Source organism: Octopus bimaculoides, chromosome 7, assembly GCF_046866305.1.
Source record: "Octopus bimaculoides isolate indiv1 chromosome 7, ASM4686630v1, whole genome shotgun sequence".
NCBI classification, from domain to species: Eukaryota; Metazoa; Mollusca; class Cephalopoda; order Octopoda; family Octopodidae; genus Octopus; species Octopus bimaculoides.
In genome coordinates this window covers 90,685,826-90,704,444 of record NC_142934.1, presented here as the reverse complement: position 1 = coordinate 90,704,444, position 18,619 = coordinate 90,685,826, and the positions used below count along the sequence as shown (strand labels likewise).

Here is an 18,619-nt window from a genome sequence, read left to right as displayed (position 1 = left end):
GGCGGAATTTGAACTCAGAGCGTAGACAAACGAAACGCTACTAAGCGTGATAAACGACTCTTTTCTACTCTAGGTACAAGGCCCGAAATTTTAGGGGAGTGGACCAGTCGATTAGATCGACTCCAATATGCAGCTGGTACTTAATTTATCGACCTCGAAAGGATGAAAGGCAAAGTCGACCTGGGCGGAATTTGAACTCAGAACGTAGACAGACTAAACGCTGCTAAGCGTGATAAACGATTCTTTTCTACTCTAGGTACAAGGCCCGAAATTTTAAGGGAGGGGACCAGTCGATTAGATCGACTCCAATATGCAGCTGGTACTTAATTTATCGATCTCGAAAGGATGAAAGACAAAGTCGACCTCGGCGGAATTTGAACTCAGAACATAAAGACAGACGAAATACCGCTAAGCATTTCACCCGCCGTGCTAACGATTCTGCCAGTTAGTCGCCTTCTGCGTATATAAAATATTAGTAGTTTGTGAAACAAAACTGTTGTTCATCATCGGGTATTGAAAAGGACAACCCCTCTTTAGATAATTTCGATCCTTCACAAAAGCACCACAAAGACAATTTCGGATGGCGGCGATCGTCAATGCTTGAAATCAAACGGGTTTTCAAGAGAGGATCGAAAAGGCGTCATCACACAACTCTTGTTACTTACTTACTTACTTACTTACTTACTACTACTACTACTACTACTACTACTACTACTACTACTACTACTGCTACTACTACGGCTGTGTACGTGTGATTGTGTATGTGCGTGTATAAACCAATGACACGCATACATATAAATTTACTTATATATATATATATATATATATATATATATATATATATATACCGGAGTAAGCACATGAAATGTGCAACAAGGTGGAAAAAAGAGTACTCAAATACCAGAGGTAGAGTAATATGCTTTATTTAAAAGTAGCAGAAATATAACAAAAAAACTGTTACTCTGAGTTTCACGTTCCCGTTCATCGGACAGTTTTTACTTTTAAATAAAGTATATATATATTGTATACAGAGAGAGAGGAGAGAGAGAGAGAGAGTGAGTGAGAGTGAGTGAGAGAGAGAGAGAGTGAGAGAGAGAGCGGGAGAGAGAGAGTGAGAGAAAGTGTGAGAGAGAGGGGGGAGACAGAAGTAAATTGGTCAGTATTTCTCAATCTGTCACAATTCTATATTGAACTGACAGAAGCAACTGTTGAACCATTTTGAAATGTAATTACGACTGTAATGTGTGTGTGTGTGCATGCGTGTGTGTGTCTGTACACACACACACATACATATATACTATATGCATATATGTATATATATATATATATATATATATGTATATATATATATATATATATATATATATATATATATATATATATATATATATATATAGATATATGCATATATGTATATATATATATATATATATATATATATATATATATATATATGTGTGTGTGTGTGTGTGTGTGTATGTATATATGTATGAATATCATGTGCAGCCATTTCGTAATTATATCTCCATTGAAATAAACTATCAGCGGGTTGTGTAGGGTGGAAGACTGCGAGTGTGTAATATTTCAGCTTTATTACGTTGGGTGACATCACACGAACGAATGACCGGTGCCTGGTTCAAATATAGGCACTGCAACTATTTAGTTTTGAGTTCGAACTCATTACGTGACGTCATGGCCTGGAATTCTCTACCTTGTTCAAGATGTCACCAACGATTTGTAGCTGAATTTTTGGTCGACGGAAACTGCGTGAATATTTCCACCGATTATTTATAAATTCCTTTTTTCAAAGGTGGCCGAGGCCAACTTTGCTTTTCGTCCTTTCGGGGTTGATAGAATAAGTATTAGGGCAACACTGGGATCAGCATCGATTTAGACCCTCTCTTAAAGTGCTGCCTGGTGCCATTATCGAAAGAAACCGTTATCTAGAGTTTTATGCACTTCGCGTTCAACCGTTAAAAAAGAACCTCTTCACTTTCTCGAAGTTTCTAAATTTTTATGACATAGGCAATCCACACACACACACACACACACACATGAATATACGACGAGCTTTCACACAGCTTCCGTCTACGAACTCACTCACAAGGCATTGGTCGGTTCGGGGCATATATCTTCTATAGCAGAAGATACATGCCTAAGGTGCCACGCAGTGGTACTGAACCTGAAGCCTCGTGGATGCAAAGTGAGTTTCCTAACCACTCCGCCATGCCTGCGTCTATGTGGACAAAGTCAGGACAAATAAACTGTTTAATCCAAAGCATAGCAGTGATAGCAGCATTCGAACTCCGGAATCCGCTGAAGCAGCTACTAATCCGCTGCCTTATAATATACTTCAGACAGATGTGACCTCAGTAGTGGCACAGCTGTAACCTTGTCTTTGCTTGTAATTCATTTTTAATTATTTTGTTTTTAAACAAAGATTTTATGAGAAAGAAAAGATTCGTGTAAAAGAATCAAGAAAAGTAATTATTTGGGCTCAGAGTTTATTATCTTCGGCAACTGAAGGACATACAAATACATACACACGGACTTACGTACGACGTATACTGACAGAACTCTCATACCCAAGTATACATACAAATACACACACATAAAATCCCAGACGCGCGCGCAAACATGCACACGCACACACACGAACATACACACGACGCGAATAATACATATGAACAAGAAAAAAAAAACGCCTGCCCAAATACGCATATATACACGCAGACGATCTTACAAAAGACCAATATTGAGATGGAAAATGATCGGGAATCAGACGATATATGAACAAACCTTCCGCAACTAAAGTTATTGAAACATCTGTCACATACCTTGTCTCATTCGGCAATGTTTTTAGGTTTGTATAAGTTATGAAATGTCACGTCATTACTATCGACACTCACTACAGCAATAGGAATGGATGTATAGTAAAGTAGTTCATTTCGTATCCACTTGGTTTCTTACTGCGTGGCACTTTGGCCAGGCGCCTACTGCCATAGTATAATAGACGCTAGCGTATTTGGCGTAAACACGATATTTTATTCAATTAAAATTATAACGTTTGTAATGAGAACAATTATTATCTTAGTGTGTAATTCTAAAAGAAAAAAAAACGAAGACAGCCATGAATTGACCGATATCTTATGAGTGGAATTTGGTAGAACTGATTGGAACCCAGTTCTATCTATCTATCTATCTATCTATCTATCTATCTATCTATCTATCTATCTATCTATCTGCTTGTCTGTCTGTTTGTCTGTCTGTTTGTCTGTCTGTCTGTCTCAGTATATCTGTCAATTGTACAAAGATGTCTGATGAAATGGTCTGGTTATGTGATTATATAATACAATACATCATTGAGCAAATACGTAACCATTCTATGGAAACGTTCGTAACATAATGTGAATAATATCTTTATTCATATTTATTATATGTATGTGTGTTCATATGTATGTATGGGGTACTCCAGGCACATATGTGCGCGACATAGTGATATCATATCAAGATAAACTGCACATGACCTTGCAGGTGGTGCCCAGTTAGAATTTTCTTTACATCGAATAGTCCATTCTGCTGAAAAGGTACCTGAATAATGGTTGTTTAAGAATGATGAACAAAACACTCATGTTTCCAGAGGTGAATTATTGAACTCTCAAAAAAATTCTTCTTGATACATAGCTACTTCTGCTCGTGATCAAAAGTACACACATCGTCGGCTACAAAGGGACATGCTCAACAGGTTAAGATCAAACAATTGACAAACAAATTTGTGGTATTGAGCAGAATATTTGTTGTAGGCTATCTTTTACCCTAAGATAAAACATGCACATCTTAACACTTCCAACCGGTTGAGACCAGAAGCCATGAAAGTCATTGCCTGGTACTGCGTGTGTATGTATGTATGTATGTATGTATGTATGTATGTATGTATGTATCTATGTATGTTATCTTATCTTTCATTACAATAGTAAAGCGGACCTCAGCGGGATTTGAACCAGCACATAATGGACCGGATGAAATACTTGCGTTATTTTTTCCGACGCTTTCATGAGTCTGTCAATCCACTGCTCTAATAATATTAATTTCTAAATTAGGCTCAAGGCCAGCAGGCAGGTTTCGAACTCAGAATATAGCGAGCCGGAACAAATCCCACAAAGCATTTTTTCCGCCGGTCTAACACTTCTGTCATTCCATCGCCCTGCCCAGATTCATATTAATATCAGAGTCCATCTAAAAATTATCCAATACCTTTTCACTTATTATTTATTTCGCAATATTTGAGCATTTATATGGCGGCGAGATGGCAGAATCGTTAGCACGCCGGGCAAAATGCTTAGCGACATATCGTTCGTCTTTAGGTTCAGAGTTCAAATTCTGACGAAGTGGACTTCACCTTTCTTCCTTCCAGGGTCGATAAAATAAATACTAGTTGAGCACTGGCGTCAACGTAATAGTCTTACGCCTCTCCCGAAATTTCCGGCTTTGTGCCAGAATTTGAAATGAATATTTATTTTACAATATTTGAACATATTCCAATAACGAAAGAAGTTGAAGACAACATTGTATTTATTTGACGATTTTCTTATATTTATTGACAAAACTGAATAAAAGAGCAAACTCTCACATACGGAATATAACAATATGTACACATGCCATAATTTGAGAATATATTTATGCCACACACACACACACACACGCACGCATACATGCACACACATACATACACGTACACACACGCACGCACACACATTTAAGAACAAAATCATATATCAGTTCTCTCCATCGCTCACACACATACAAACAGACCAAAGAGGAGGCCTCTCCGCAGTCGCTCGACGTGTTAGAAATAGTAGTCAAATCTTCCTTAAATCTCAGTGTACAATCGTTTAAAAAAAAAGCACATTGGACAATTTAGCCCTAGACAGACTGAGTCAGGAAAACTACGAGATTGTCAAAATGGAGCGATTTTGATCATAGGTCTCCTCCGGCAAGCTCTGACCTGAGGTTAAACAACAACAAAACAAGTACAAACAGCATTATGTATACAAGCTTATTACCAAATCAAAGCTGAAAACGTAGGTTATCTCCCCCCACATGCACTCTTTTTCCTTAATAATAAAATAATGGTAGTTTCTATTTGATTAGCCAGTGTAGCTTATATACTTATCTGAAATACCTACTCTTATATTTTTAATTCTTTCCACTTTTTGTCACATAAATTCGTTCGTTGTTTTCCGTGTATTTTAATAATTTCCAGTTATTTCAATTCAAACGAAAATTATTTTTATTGTAACGTTTAAGGTGATTTTTTTTTGTAGCTTTATTTTCCCTCCGCAACTTTAATTTATCGTCTTTGAAATTTAAGTGAATTTGATCTCTTTTCAACCATGTGATGATGGATTGCCAAGCAGAAAAAAAAAATCGAACAAATTTATTTTGAATCCAATACTTAATCTGCTTCTAATCACCAAAACCTCAGACGATTCACGAAACGTAAAGCATAAAGCTACACAATTCTTCACGCAGCAGGTTCTTCCATAAACCTCTGTCGTTCACCACTTCCACTCCTCTGACCATAGTAGTAACCGATAAGAGATAAATCTTTCTCCGGAACAAGATGTCAGTCTGTCGCAAATAACTTTTTGCACGTGAGTGGATATGTACCCAGCGCAGAACACCCAGGAATACCAGTACACCAAGGAGGCATTCTCGGCAATTTTACGGTAATGCCACTAATTACAACATTAGTTATATGTATCCTGTAGAGCTTATTAGCAGCTCACCTATTTGAAATTTCAAGGTTTTTCCGACACTTGAATAATGCAACGCTGGTAACAGGTTTGCCAAATGCCTTCGCTGTTCGCATTCATTATTCAAACTGTAGACCAGTGTTCTCAAACTTTTATAATCGAGACCCATTTTGAAAAGTTAACATTCATTCACAAATTATATTTTAAATATCATGAAAAACAAATTCCTCTCCATGCATGGGTGTCTGGTTAAGATTCTTGCTTATAACTACGTGGCTTCGTGTTCAGTTCCACTGCACAGCACCGTGGGCAGGTGTCTTGAACTATAGACTAATAACTTGTAAGTGAATTTGGTAGACGGAAACTGTGTGGAAACCTGTCGCATATATGCATGTATGTTTCTGTGTGTTTTTGTGCGTGTGTTTGTCCCACATCCGTTTGGCAACCGACGTTGTTTTGTTTGCGTCCCCGTAACTTAGCACGTTTGTAAATGAGACCGCCAGAATAAGTGCTAGACTTAAAAGAGTATAAGTGCTGGAATCGATCTATTCGACTGAAAACGCTGCAAGGCAGTGCCCCAGCATGGCCGCAGTCCACTGACTGAAATAAGTAAAAGATAAAAAGGATAAATTCTCTCCACGAATCAATTTTTGTTTCTTCTAATGGTTCATTAACATTAGAGTGGTGTTGGTCGTCTGTAGAAAATAGGATCAAGATTCTGCACCCCCACCCCCACCCCCACCACCCCACCACCACCATCATCTCCATCAGTTAACGTCCACTTTTCCATGCTTGCATGGGTTAGCTGGAATTTGTTGCAGCAGATTTTCAACAACAGGGTGTCTTTCTTGTCGCCAAAGTTCACCTTTTTCCAAAGATGGCAATATTTCCCCGTGGTCGGACATGTTTCTTTTACGGAAGACTGGAAGTGAATAACTTCGCTTGTATGAGATAAATGCACATTTTACAACCATCATCTGATGTCCAGACATAGCCTCACACAAATACACTTATATACACACGTCTATATCCATCCATCCGTCGTGTATATATATATATATATATATATATATATATATATATATATATGCATGTATGTATGTATGTATGTATATGTATATATAATGTGTGTGTGTGTGTGTGTGTGTGTATATATATATGTGTGTGTATATATATGCATGTATATATACATATGCATATATATATGTGAGTGTGTATATATATATGTATGCGTGTATATATATGTGTGTGTATATATGAATATATATGTATGTATATATATATATGCATACATATATATATATGTATGTATATATATACATATGTATATACACATACATATATATATATGTATATATATATATGTATATATATATATATATATATATATATATATATATATGTAGTGAAACTAACACCTCGATCGCCATTGTATACAAAGAAGCCATCTTCCCCGCTCTTAAATATAAACAAGCGCGGGCGTAGTGGAAAACACATTTTCCTGTCATCACGTGACTGATTATGATTCGAAGCGGCAACATCTTCGAACCGTTCCCGCCAGAACGCAAACTGACCAATCACAGCCCCTAATAAGGTCACGTGATAGACTATTTTTCTGATGCCTTGGGAGCCTACCATCAACTATAAATAAACCAAATTATACCCGGCAAATTCGTCTCGGTTCAGATCTCTTAGGGACCTGTTCCGTGTACCACACAGCAGCAGCAGCAGCCAGCGACAACAGGCACAGCTTCGTTCAACTACAACAAGCACAGCAGCAACACGATTTCTACGACTACCAGCATCGTCCTCGCCACCAGCATCGCCAACATAGTCAACACGACTTTAACTACGAACAACGAGATTCGCCAATATCATGAACATGATTTCTATGTACACCAATAACCAAACTACCGCGGCACATTTCTCTCTCTTCGATTCTGTTAGGTGTTTCATATTCACCACGATAATTAATAGACAAGAGTTCAGCCTGCGACGAACATCTGTATAACAAGAACCCGGCCCGGCATGGAAGCCACAACATCACAACTAGTGATAGCTCTGCCACACACATACGCCTCAACTTCTTTCACATACAGACTCTTCCTATTGTAACTCTAAGAACTGGTATAAATGCTCACACGTGTTACTGACTCTTTTCATCTGCTGTATATAACGCATACACATACATGTATCACTTACACACACTCTTTTCTTTATACGACGGCCTGTCTTTTATTATGTTTTCATTATGTCGCATTCACACTCACACACAAACATACATTTTAATGTCACAATAAATATTTCTGTTATTCATCTCATACAGTTGTGTTTACTGTCTTCCTTTACTGGCTATTTATGTTATCGTAGTATAACATATTTGTATATCATCTTTGATATAAATTTTGTTTTCGACCGTGTGACGCGTTTTAAATAAAAGGAGTCCTGTCTTTCCATTCGTCACCATTTCTCCTTTTTGGGTTCGCACGGTCGTTCTTACACACACACACACACACACACACACACATATATATATATAGTCCAACCAGCCGCTATGATTGACCGCTAGCTCCAAAAGATTTTTTTAATTCTCTCTCTGTTCATTTCATCGTGTTCCTTTCTGTGGAAGAGCTTAGGCTCGAAACATAAAAGTCCATAGGTGCAATCGTGCGTAAATCCATCTTGGTTAAAGTCCTGGTAGTGTAAATATCCAGAAATAGACGCGAACATATCAACGTTCAATAAAAGAATGTATATGTATATAATCTATTCACAAATCTTTGGTCGGCTTGAGGCTATAACAGAAGACACTTATTGAAGGTACCACGCAGTGAGACCGAACACAAGAACACATGGTCGGGAAATCGTAAGGTCTTGAAAATCATGTAAATGGGTTTCGTATCAAACTAAGTTTGGAAACCAAATTATTATTGCGTAGTATATTCAGGAACATCGTAAATCGATCAAATATTTCAAAAGCAAAATATTTTGTGTTTTTGATTCTTTTAGGAATATACTGTGACCACCACGTTGGGAAACCAAGATCGTTTTAACTGCCACTACATTATAAGATATTTAAGTAATATATTTTGTCATGCTACCCATGTATACTAAGTCCTGTTGTTGTCGTCTCTGTCCTCTACGCTATTTGGGTTTTGGTGCAACCCTGGTCAGTTGGTAACCCGTTTATCCTGTAAAACATTCTGTTGTATGATAGAATTTGTACTTCCTCCTGCAGTTATATTCACATGTATATGACGATAGATAAGTCAGTTGCGATGTAAAAGATATTAGGAAAAAAAAATAAATAAACGTCATTTCTTAGCAGAGCGTAGTTTCGATCTACGGACCTCTGGGTTATGGGCCCAGCACGCTTCCACTGCGCCACTCTGCTTGACGAGCGGTTAGGCAACTATATAATGTATTATTTCTTACATCGTCTGCTCTTGATTATGTTACTTCTAATACATCATCCATCATATATTATATATTTATTACTCATTTATTTCTATTCATTGGATTGTTTCAAATGTATGAAATATCAGTTTAGTAACTACACAATCCATGTTGCAGGGCTCTTAATTTACTTATTGAAAGGCAGCATTTCCCTCTGCCGATACTATGAGAGTCATATTTGACAGACCACATGTATAGATCTATGCGTTGCATATTTTTCTGGTTGTCTCTTCATTTGCCATTTTCAGGTCGGCCAGAAACAAATCGATTCTATAAATCAATTCAGGAATCGAAACCATGATCTTACGACCGTGACACTCAAACCACTAGGCAGCGTGGCCTAGTGGTTACAGGTTCTAACTAAATACCCAGAGGTATTTTATTCAATATTCTAGCGGTCCGGTAAATCCACCCTGTTCTTGTCACTCTATCCACCCAAAATCTATAGAACTTGGGTGGATAGGTTTCAGTTAACTCTTGCCTTACCCTGGGGTTGACAAAAGAGTAGCCTGGGTTTGTGAAATACTTTTACCTTTGATAAAATCAAATAAAAGGGCATGCTTTTTATTGTTGTTTAAAATTATGTATAAAGTGGAAAAAATTCACTTTTAACTGTGGCGCTCGAAATAGATAAGGCTGTAAATAATAGCGTGCAAATATTGGATTAAAAAACCCTTTCGATATTTTTTACCCAAAGGGATTTTTTTTATTTACATGCTATAAATTATAGCTTTGTCAACTTTGATTTTCAGCAGTAAAAATGAATTATTTCACGTTCTCTCGAAGTTTTAAAATTCTTATGGCGTAAACACCACACATTTCTCGCTGGTAGGAATACAGTTTCTAAAATGAACAGAGAAATTCGAAGAATTGCTTTGGTTCCATGGAAAAACGCGTGCCGTGAAGACGGGAAGCCTACGACTCTTTACATCCTTTATTTAAAGCTTTATCTACTTCGAGTTTTACCGTCAAAAACGGAGCATTTTACGAATCTCGAAGTTTCTAAATTCTTAAGTAATAAAGCGCATGTGAAGTTTCCATCATTCTGCATTTTGCGGCATATTTTATGCACACACACACACACACACACACCTATAACGAAGCTCAAACACCACGTGGTAACCATGCTATATTTTTTTCCCGTTTCGTTAATTCACGTAGACAAAAACCCGTAGCCCCGACTACCACTCGAGCTGTTGTACACTCTCAACGATTAAAATACTAAACATGTCATTTAAGCTTCATCAAAATAGTATTGCTAGGTTCATGATTATCTCTATCTCTTCCCCCCTCTCTCCCTGCTTGTATGTGCACACACACACATATATATATATATATATATATATGTGTGTGTGTGTGTGTGTGTGTGTGTGTGTGAAACGGCGGTGGTGCGTGCGTGTGTGTGTGACTGTGTATCGTGGTACAGCAAAATAACTATTAAACAGAATAAGCCAAGGAAGCAAGCATCTAGATAAGTTAACTGACTGCAAACTTACACACACAAGCGCACGCACGCACACACACACACACACACACACACACACACACACACACACACACTAACAACAACTTACATAATCAGTTATGCATACACAAATACTCTTGCACATAGGCATACGTAGCCGACACACAACAGCGAACAAAGTATGGAGGAAAGAGAGAGAGAGAGAGAGAGAAAGAGAGAAAATGTGTGTGTGTGTGTGTGTGTGTGTATACGGTGGTGAATTATATATCTTCGTTTAATGTCTCTTCAGAAATTGTCACCTCAGTATGGGGGCGCTCCTGAACTGAAAAAAAAAAAAAAAAAAATTATATATATGTGTATGTATATATATGTATATATATATATTTATTGGTTAAACTGGCAACATGACCATCCCCAAATACAACAATATATATATGTGTGCATAGATATAATATACATGTATGTTGCGGGAGCAACTGTTTTATCGAAAGCGTATATTGTTGTTAAATGCTCGAAATACGAGACTAGAAAAACAGCCAACAACTGATGAAGGGTCGTTCTTTACGTTTGTTATGTTTTCCATTTGTGTCTTTCGTTGTTCGAAAGAATAGTTCATGTTCCATGTACTCGTGCTTCTTACTTTTTTGTTGTGCACGTTTCGTGGCGTCCTGTGCCCATATATGCATATATATATATATATATATATATATATATATATATATATATATATATATATACGCAGAGATGTAAGTATGGTGACTTCAATATATTCATTCTTTTAGTTGTTTTAGTCACTGGATTGCGACCAGGCTGGGGCATTGCTTCAAAAGGGTGTTTTAGTTGATTATTTCCTATCTGGCACTTCTTCTATCGGCCTCTTTTTAGCCGGCCGTCTAAGTTACGCGGACAGAAACAAACCCATTCCGGCTGTCAAATGACAAGAGATAAATATGAATACTCACATAAGTATATACATTTAAGCTTACACACATATGTATAAATGTATGAATACACATACATGCATACATACACACGCATATATATATATATATATATATATATATATATATATATATATATATATAAATCGTTATTAATCTAAACGAGTGAAGGAATAGAAGAAATGAAGGTGAAAATGTACAGAAAATATATTAGGATTAATTAGAATTTAATTAAATTCAAAATACAAGAATACCGGTTTCGCATTAGATTTTCAAAAGCGTATAATATATAGAGATTTGTCTCGAATTATGTTTATAGCTTCTAAATGTATTTTGGTTTTCTTAAGAACGAATCCAAGTTGACATGCTATAGCAATTAATTCACAGGACAAAGAGAATTGTGTATTACTGATGATTTTTATAGCCTGTTCAGCATTGGCTTTTAATTTTTAATTAACGGACTTTTCTTATAAATTCTTGTTTCCTCTGGAGTAATTTTTGCACATTGATAGAGTAGGAAAACAAGAAATTTGGGAGATTTGGTTTTCGCGTATCTGTTCAAATGTTCACTAAGTGGTATTCGTCTAGTTTTGGGATCACAAATTTGTTGACGATGAATGTTTAATCTCATTCTTAATGTGAGTTTGGTTTGTCCAGTGTTGTATTCCCTGCTTCCATGGAAGACTACATTGGACGGGGATGACATATATTACATTCTTTGTAGACAAGCGTTTTACACTAAAAACTTATCCGGATTTAAATTTATAAGTTGTGTCTTCAATAAAGTTCTCACAAGTTCCCCAATTGGATCGGCCACACTTTTTCACTGTTGGAATTGAGTCTGTAGTTTGTAGTTTTTTTATTTCTTTACTGACCGCAAGGGGCTACACACAGAGGGGACAAACAAGGACAGACAAAGGGATTAAGTCGATTATATCGACCTCAGTGCGTAACTGGTATTTATTTAATCGACCTCGAAAGGATGAAAGGCAAAGTCGACCTCGGCGGAATTTGAACTCAGAACGAAATACCGCTAAGCATTTCGCCCGGCGTGCTAACGCTTCTGCCAGCTCGCCGCCTTGTTCTACACCAAATACTGAACATTCAGACAAATATCGAGGATGTAACAGATGGAGTAAGAGAAGGCAGCACCAACGATGGTCAGCTACACATTTTCTGCTCAATGGACAGGATCACAATGAAATGATGTGCCATCCGGACCACAAATCGAACCCACTACTTTAAGATCGTAAAGACAACACCCCTAATCACTAGGCCACACGCTCGCCATGTACTACTGGATACGTAAATTTATTTTTCTTTCTTTGTCTTTTCTCTTTTATTTCAGTTATTGGACTGCGGCTATGCTGGGGCACTGAATTAAAGTGTTTAGTTGAACACATTGTCCCAAGTACTTATATTTTTTTTATGAGTCTGGTCCTTATTGTATAGGTCCGTTAAGTCAAGAAAGTGTAAATAAACTAACACCGGCTGTTTAGTGAGGTTCACAAACACAGACAAGAACACACACACATACACGATGGGCTTCCACACATAAGGCGGCGAGCTGGCAGAAACATTATCACGCCAGGCGAAATGCTTGGCGGTATTTCGTCTGCCGCTACGTTCTGAGTTCAAATTCCGCCGAGGTTGACTTTGCCTTTCATCCTTTCGGAATTGATTAAATAAATACCAGTTACGCACTGGGGTCGATGTAATCGACTTAATCCGTTTGTCTGTCCTTGTTTGTCCCCTCTATGTTTAGTCCCTTGTGGGTAATAAAGAAATAAGAGACGTTACCACGCCGGGTGAAATGTTTAGCGGTATTTCGTCTGCCGCTACGTTCTGAGTTCAAATTCCGCCGAGGTCGACTTTGCCTTTCATCCTTTCGGGATCGATTAAATAAGTACCAGTTACGCACTGGGGTCGATGTAATCGACTTAATCCCTTTGTCTGTCCTTGTTTGTCCCCTCTGTGTGTAGCCTCTTTTGGGTAGTAAAGAAATAACACAGTCTCTTTCTACCAAATTCACTCACAAGTCACTGGATGGACCGTTGGAAACTGATCTCGAAACAACATGGCTGCGAAGCGTGTTTGTTAACTGCACTACCATGCGCTCGTCTTTTTGTGAAGACTATTTAATCACCAAAACCGCCATTTGTTTCAGCGAACCGATTTTCAACAGTGACTAATGACATTCTATGAAGTGATAGTAAATAGCAGTGACAGATGGCGTTGCAGTGCAGAGAGAGATGCGAGGTTATCAAATGAAATATGAAATATCAAAGGGCAACTTTATATTAACAGTAGCTTTGTACTGCAAGTTTAAAAGTGGACTCTGCAAAGTGTATAACACTTGTGGATATGTTTGCATGCGGCGTGCGCTTGTGTACATTGATGTATGTATGTATGTGTGTGTGTTTGTGATGTGCGTGTATACGCACACACATATATATATGTATATGTGTGTATGTGTATACGTATATTTCTGAAAATATATACGTGTAAATATCAGTGCATATATATATATATATATATATATATATATATATATATATATGTATGCATATAAATGTATATATATGTACATGAGTGTGCATATTTATACACACACATATATATAGAGAGACATAAAGTAACAGAGGAGGAAGAGAGAGAGAGAGAGAGAGAGAGAGAGAGAGAGAAAGAGATAAAGACGTGTATAGATAAGTGTCTTTATACACTCACTCATCTACACAGAGACAAAAATAAACACATTCACACACTCAGATATGTATTATATAAATGAACACACACACATACACATCAAATACACTCAACTGTCTCCACACACACATGCGCATACACACTCAACTAGGCTCACTTATTCACAAATGTTAATGTATACGTTTTATGTATAATCATAAACGTAAAACCATCAATAACTGAATGGGAAAGTACTTGATGCTCGCAGGTAGATCGTGGCAGTGTTTTTACAAGGAACACGTAGGCACTGACTTCGAAGTTTCGCCGATGGTTGGCTTCGTGAGACTGAGAGTTCTGTAACTTCGAAAACCGTTTCACGTCACTGCGATCTTCAGACAAAACTGAAGATTGCAATGGCGTGAAACTCGAGTCGCGAGACAAACTCATTCTCAATCTTAGTTTCAATAATAATAAAAGAAACTCATATCCTCTACAGCATGCACTTTGTACTCCTCTCCCATTTATTTGACATAAAACAACTTACGTATATATATATATATATATATATATATATATATATATATATATATATATATATATATATATATATATATATATATGTATGTGTGTGTGTGTGTGTGTGTATACATGAAAAATGTATGAACAAAGGATGTAATGTATACTGAATGTAAAAACGAACGGAAGACAAACAGAAGGTCCGTAATTTTTCATCAGTTATCAACCAATTGGTAATAGTATATATATATATATATATATATATATATATATATATATATATATATATATATATATATAAGTATATTTTATAAGTCAAAATATCGTGGTTTCGATTCCCAGACTGGGCGTTGTCAGTGTTTATTGAGCGAAAACACCTAAAGTGTGGTGGCGAGCTCTGCTGTACTCTTTCACCACAACTTTCTCTCACTCTTTCCTCCTGTTCCTGTTTACTCGTGTTCCTTTCTGTTGAAGAGCGTAGGCTCGGAACGTAAACGACTTTCTCACCTTCCCGATCATCAAACTAATACACCTGTTTGTTGTTTACACACCGCTTCTATTTTGTAAATTCCAACTATTTATGTATATATATATATATATATATATATATATATATATATATATATATATATATATATATATATCTCAGTGTTTGAATGTTTGCTTATATATATGAGTATATATATATATATATATATATATATATATATATATGAAGATAAGCAACAAAAATTCAATAGGTTATAGCAGTACGTACGTTTTGTACAAGTTCCATTTATTCAAGTAGTGAGAACACCACAGAATGTACAATGAAAATGTACTCCTCGGCTGCATAATGGAATTTCATTTTAGAAAGACATTTTGAAGATGTTTGCAAAAAACAAGAGTAAGAGACTATGCTGCTGTTTCATGTGCGTGTATGTATATATACACACATCTGTGCATGTGAGTGTGCATATGCGTTTGTGTGTGTGCGCGCACGCGCGTGTTTGTGCATGCATTCATGTATGACTATACTTGTCTGTGAAACAGTAGCATAGTCGAGATGGTATGTTTTCTTCTCTTACTCTTGTTTTTTGCAAACATCTTCAAAATGTCTTTCTAAAATGAAATTCCATTATGCAGCCGAGGAGTACATTTTCATTGTACATTCTGTGGTGTTCTCACTACTTGAATAAATGGAGCTTGTACGAAACGTACGTACTGCTATAACCTATTGAATTTTTGTTGCTTATCTTCAAATTTTATTCACCAAATCTCTCGATTTTGTTTTTGTTTTTGGTTTTTATCCTACCAAATTCTGGTGCCTCAAACATTTTAGGTACCACATTTAATCTTTTGATTAAATCTATATTATTATATATATGTATGTGTGTGTGTGTGTGTGTGTGTATATACATACATACACACACATCTATATGCATACATATGTGCGTGTATGTATATATACACACATCTGTGAGTGTGCATATGCGTGTGTGTGTGTGTGTGCGCACGCGCGCGTTTGTGCATGCATTCATGTATGACTATATGATGAGCCTATGAAGAAGAAGAAATGATCGCTCAACTTGTCAGAAAGTGCAGTCAAATTCTCCTTAACCCCCCAGTTTCTGTTTTAAGAATAGGGAAGGACGCACTGAGTAAAGAAATCATAGATACCCTAGTGTTGAGGTGGTTAGTCACGGTCGGAATGTCTTTCAGATTAGTAATCCGATTGGGTAGAGTTGAGCTGAGGCGAAATACCAACAAGAGAAACAGAAAAATTGTTGGCAGCGGGACGAGGCAGTCGATACATGAAAGAATGCACATACACACACGCATATAAACACATGCCCGCACACAGGCACACGCACATACGCACATGCACAGACGCATACATACACATAGACGCACATACACTCACATAAAAACACACACACACACACACACACACGCACGCGCGCGCACACACACACACGCATTTGTAATTAGCTTTCACAATACATCCAGACTGCATCTTCAAAACAAGAATTTCGTAGTGTTTCATAAACTCTGTTTAGAGAGATTGTAACTTAATGTAATCTGCAGGACAAACTAAGAAGCGAAAAAAGAAAGAAAGAAAGAAAGAAAGAAAGAAAGAAAGAAAGAAAGGAAGAAAAAAAACTAACAATACTAACAAAAACAAAGCAGAACTGATTTAATCTATTCATGGTATGCACCCACCTACATAGATATGTACGTATGTATGTATGTATGTATGTATGTATGTGTGTATGTATGTATGTGTGCATGTATGTATGTGTGCATGTATGTATGTGTGTGTGTATGTATGTATGTGTGTATGTATGTATGTATTATGTGTGTGTGTATATATATGTATGTATGTGTATGTATGTACGTATTATGTATGTATGTATATATGTATGTATGTATGTATATACGTATTATGTATGTATGTATCTGTGTGTGTGTTTGTGTATGTATGTATTATTATGTATGTATGCATGTATGCATGTGTATGTATCTGTGTGTGTGTATGTATGTGTATGTATTTATGTATGCATGTATGTATGTATGTGTGTATGTGTGCATGCATGCATGGATGTATATGTGTGTGTATGTGTGTATGTATGTATGTATGTGTGTGTCTATGTATGTATGTACGCGTGTGCGTGGGTATGTATGCATGTGTGTATGTATGTGTGTATGTAATTTTGTTTTATTTCTAGATTTCTGGCCAATGGAGAAAAAGCTGGTTTTTAATCTCGATCCCAAACTTCTTCATTGGAATTTAAACATCAACCGGTCAGTTGTGCGTGTATGCCCAGAACATACATGTCCAAGGGAGACGGTGTATCTGCAGATCTGGAGGTTTTGTTTTATGTATGTATACTCATACGAAGAGTTACACATCAAGACGTGCATATATTTTTATAAGCTAAACTTTTGAAAAGTTTTACATACTCTGACAGTTCTATTGATGGCTTGTAATTGTAATCTAATTAGTTTTCTCCTTTCTGGCTTTGAGAACCTTATTTTCTCAAGACTGGTGCTGAGGCAGTTAGTTACATATCCAAGTGGCCCAATAATTAAGGGTATAAATCTGAATATGTAATCCGGGTGGAATAGCTGTAAATTTCTCAATAGTTCAGCGTGTTTTTGTTGTTGTTGTTCTTTAGCTTTCTATAGATACCCGTTGCGCCACTGATTTCCATTATTGTACATAGTTTGTCTTCTCTGTCCCAAATCACAATGTCTGGTCTGTTATGTTTGCATTTTATTGAGGTTTTCACTGGAACATCCCAACAGTACTTTTTCATATTATGAGTGGCTATGGCCTCTACCACATTGTGGGGTTCTCATGTCTTTGGCTTCAACATTATCCTTCGACAGATTTCATTATAAAGTATCTTGGCTGCAACAACATGCTTCATCGGCCGATAAAACCACGATGAGATTTTTAGACAACAGCTTATGATGTCGGTGATGTCTTCGGTGTTAAGTCTGCATCGCTGTCCTTCAATGCATCAAGAATTTGGTTGCTGATTCCTGCCCCTGGATTGCAAACCCATACCCTTCAAACTAAGAGTTAGCGACTCGGTTGTTAGTCTTCGATTAATTCTCAATGTGTGGAGGCGCAATGGCCCAGTGGTTAAGGCAGCGGACTCGCGGTCATAGGATCGCGGTTTCGATTCCCAGACCGGGCGTTGTGAGTGTTTATTGAGCGAAAACACATAAAAGCTCCACGAACCCTGCTGTACTCTTTCACCACAACTTTCTCTCACTCTTACTTCCTGTTTCTGTTGTGCCTGTAATTCAAA

General features: G+C 37.0%; 1 protein-coding gene and 1 non-coding gene across 4 annotated transcripts in view; both read right to left on the bottom strand.

Moving 5' to 3' along the window:
• Positions 1–4,566: 4,566 nt before the first annotated feature.
• The window catches only part of LOC106870565 (neuropeptide FF receptor 2), a 90,455-nt gene continuing 76,402 nt past the window's right edge, over positions 4,567–18,619 (bottom strand). For all 3 annotated transcript variants that reach the window (XM_089355617.1, XM_089355615.1, XM_089355616.1), the window contains one exon: positions 4,567–10,999. In XM_089355617.1, coding sequence (XP_089211743.1) covers positions 10,938–10,999 — 62 coding nt within the window. In that variant the 3' untranslated portion in view covers positions 4,567–10,937. The remainder of the gene's footprint in view (positions 11,000–18,619) is intronic.
• Trnam-cau (transfer RNA methionine (anticodon CAU)) lies at positions 9,079–9,150 on the bottom strand. Its single transcript has one exon. It is a non-coding gene; the product is annotated as a tRNA-Met (tRNA).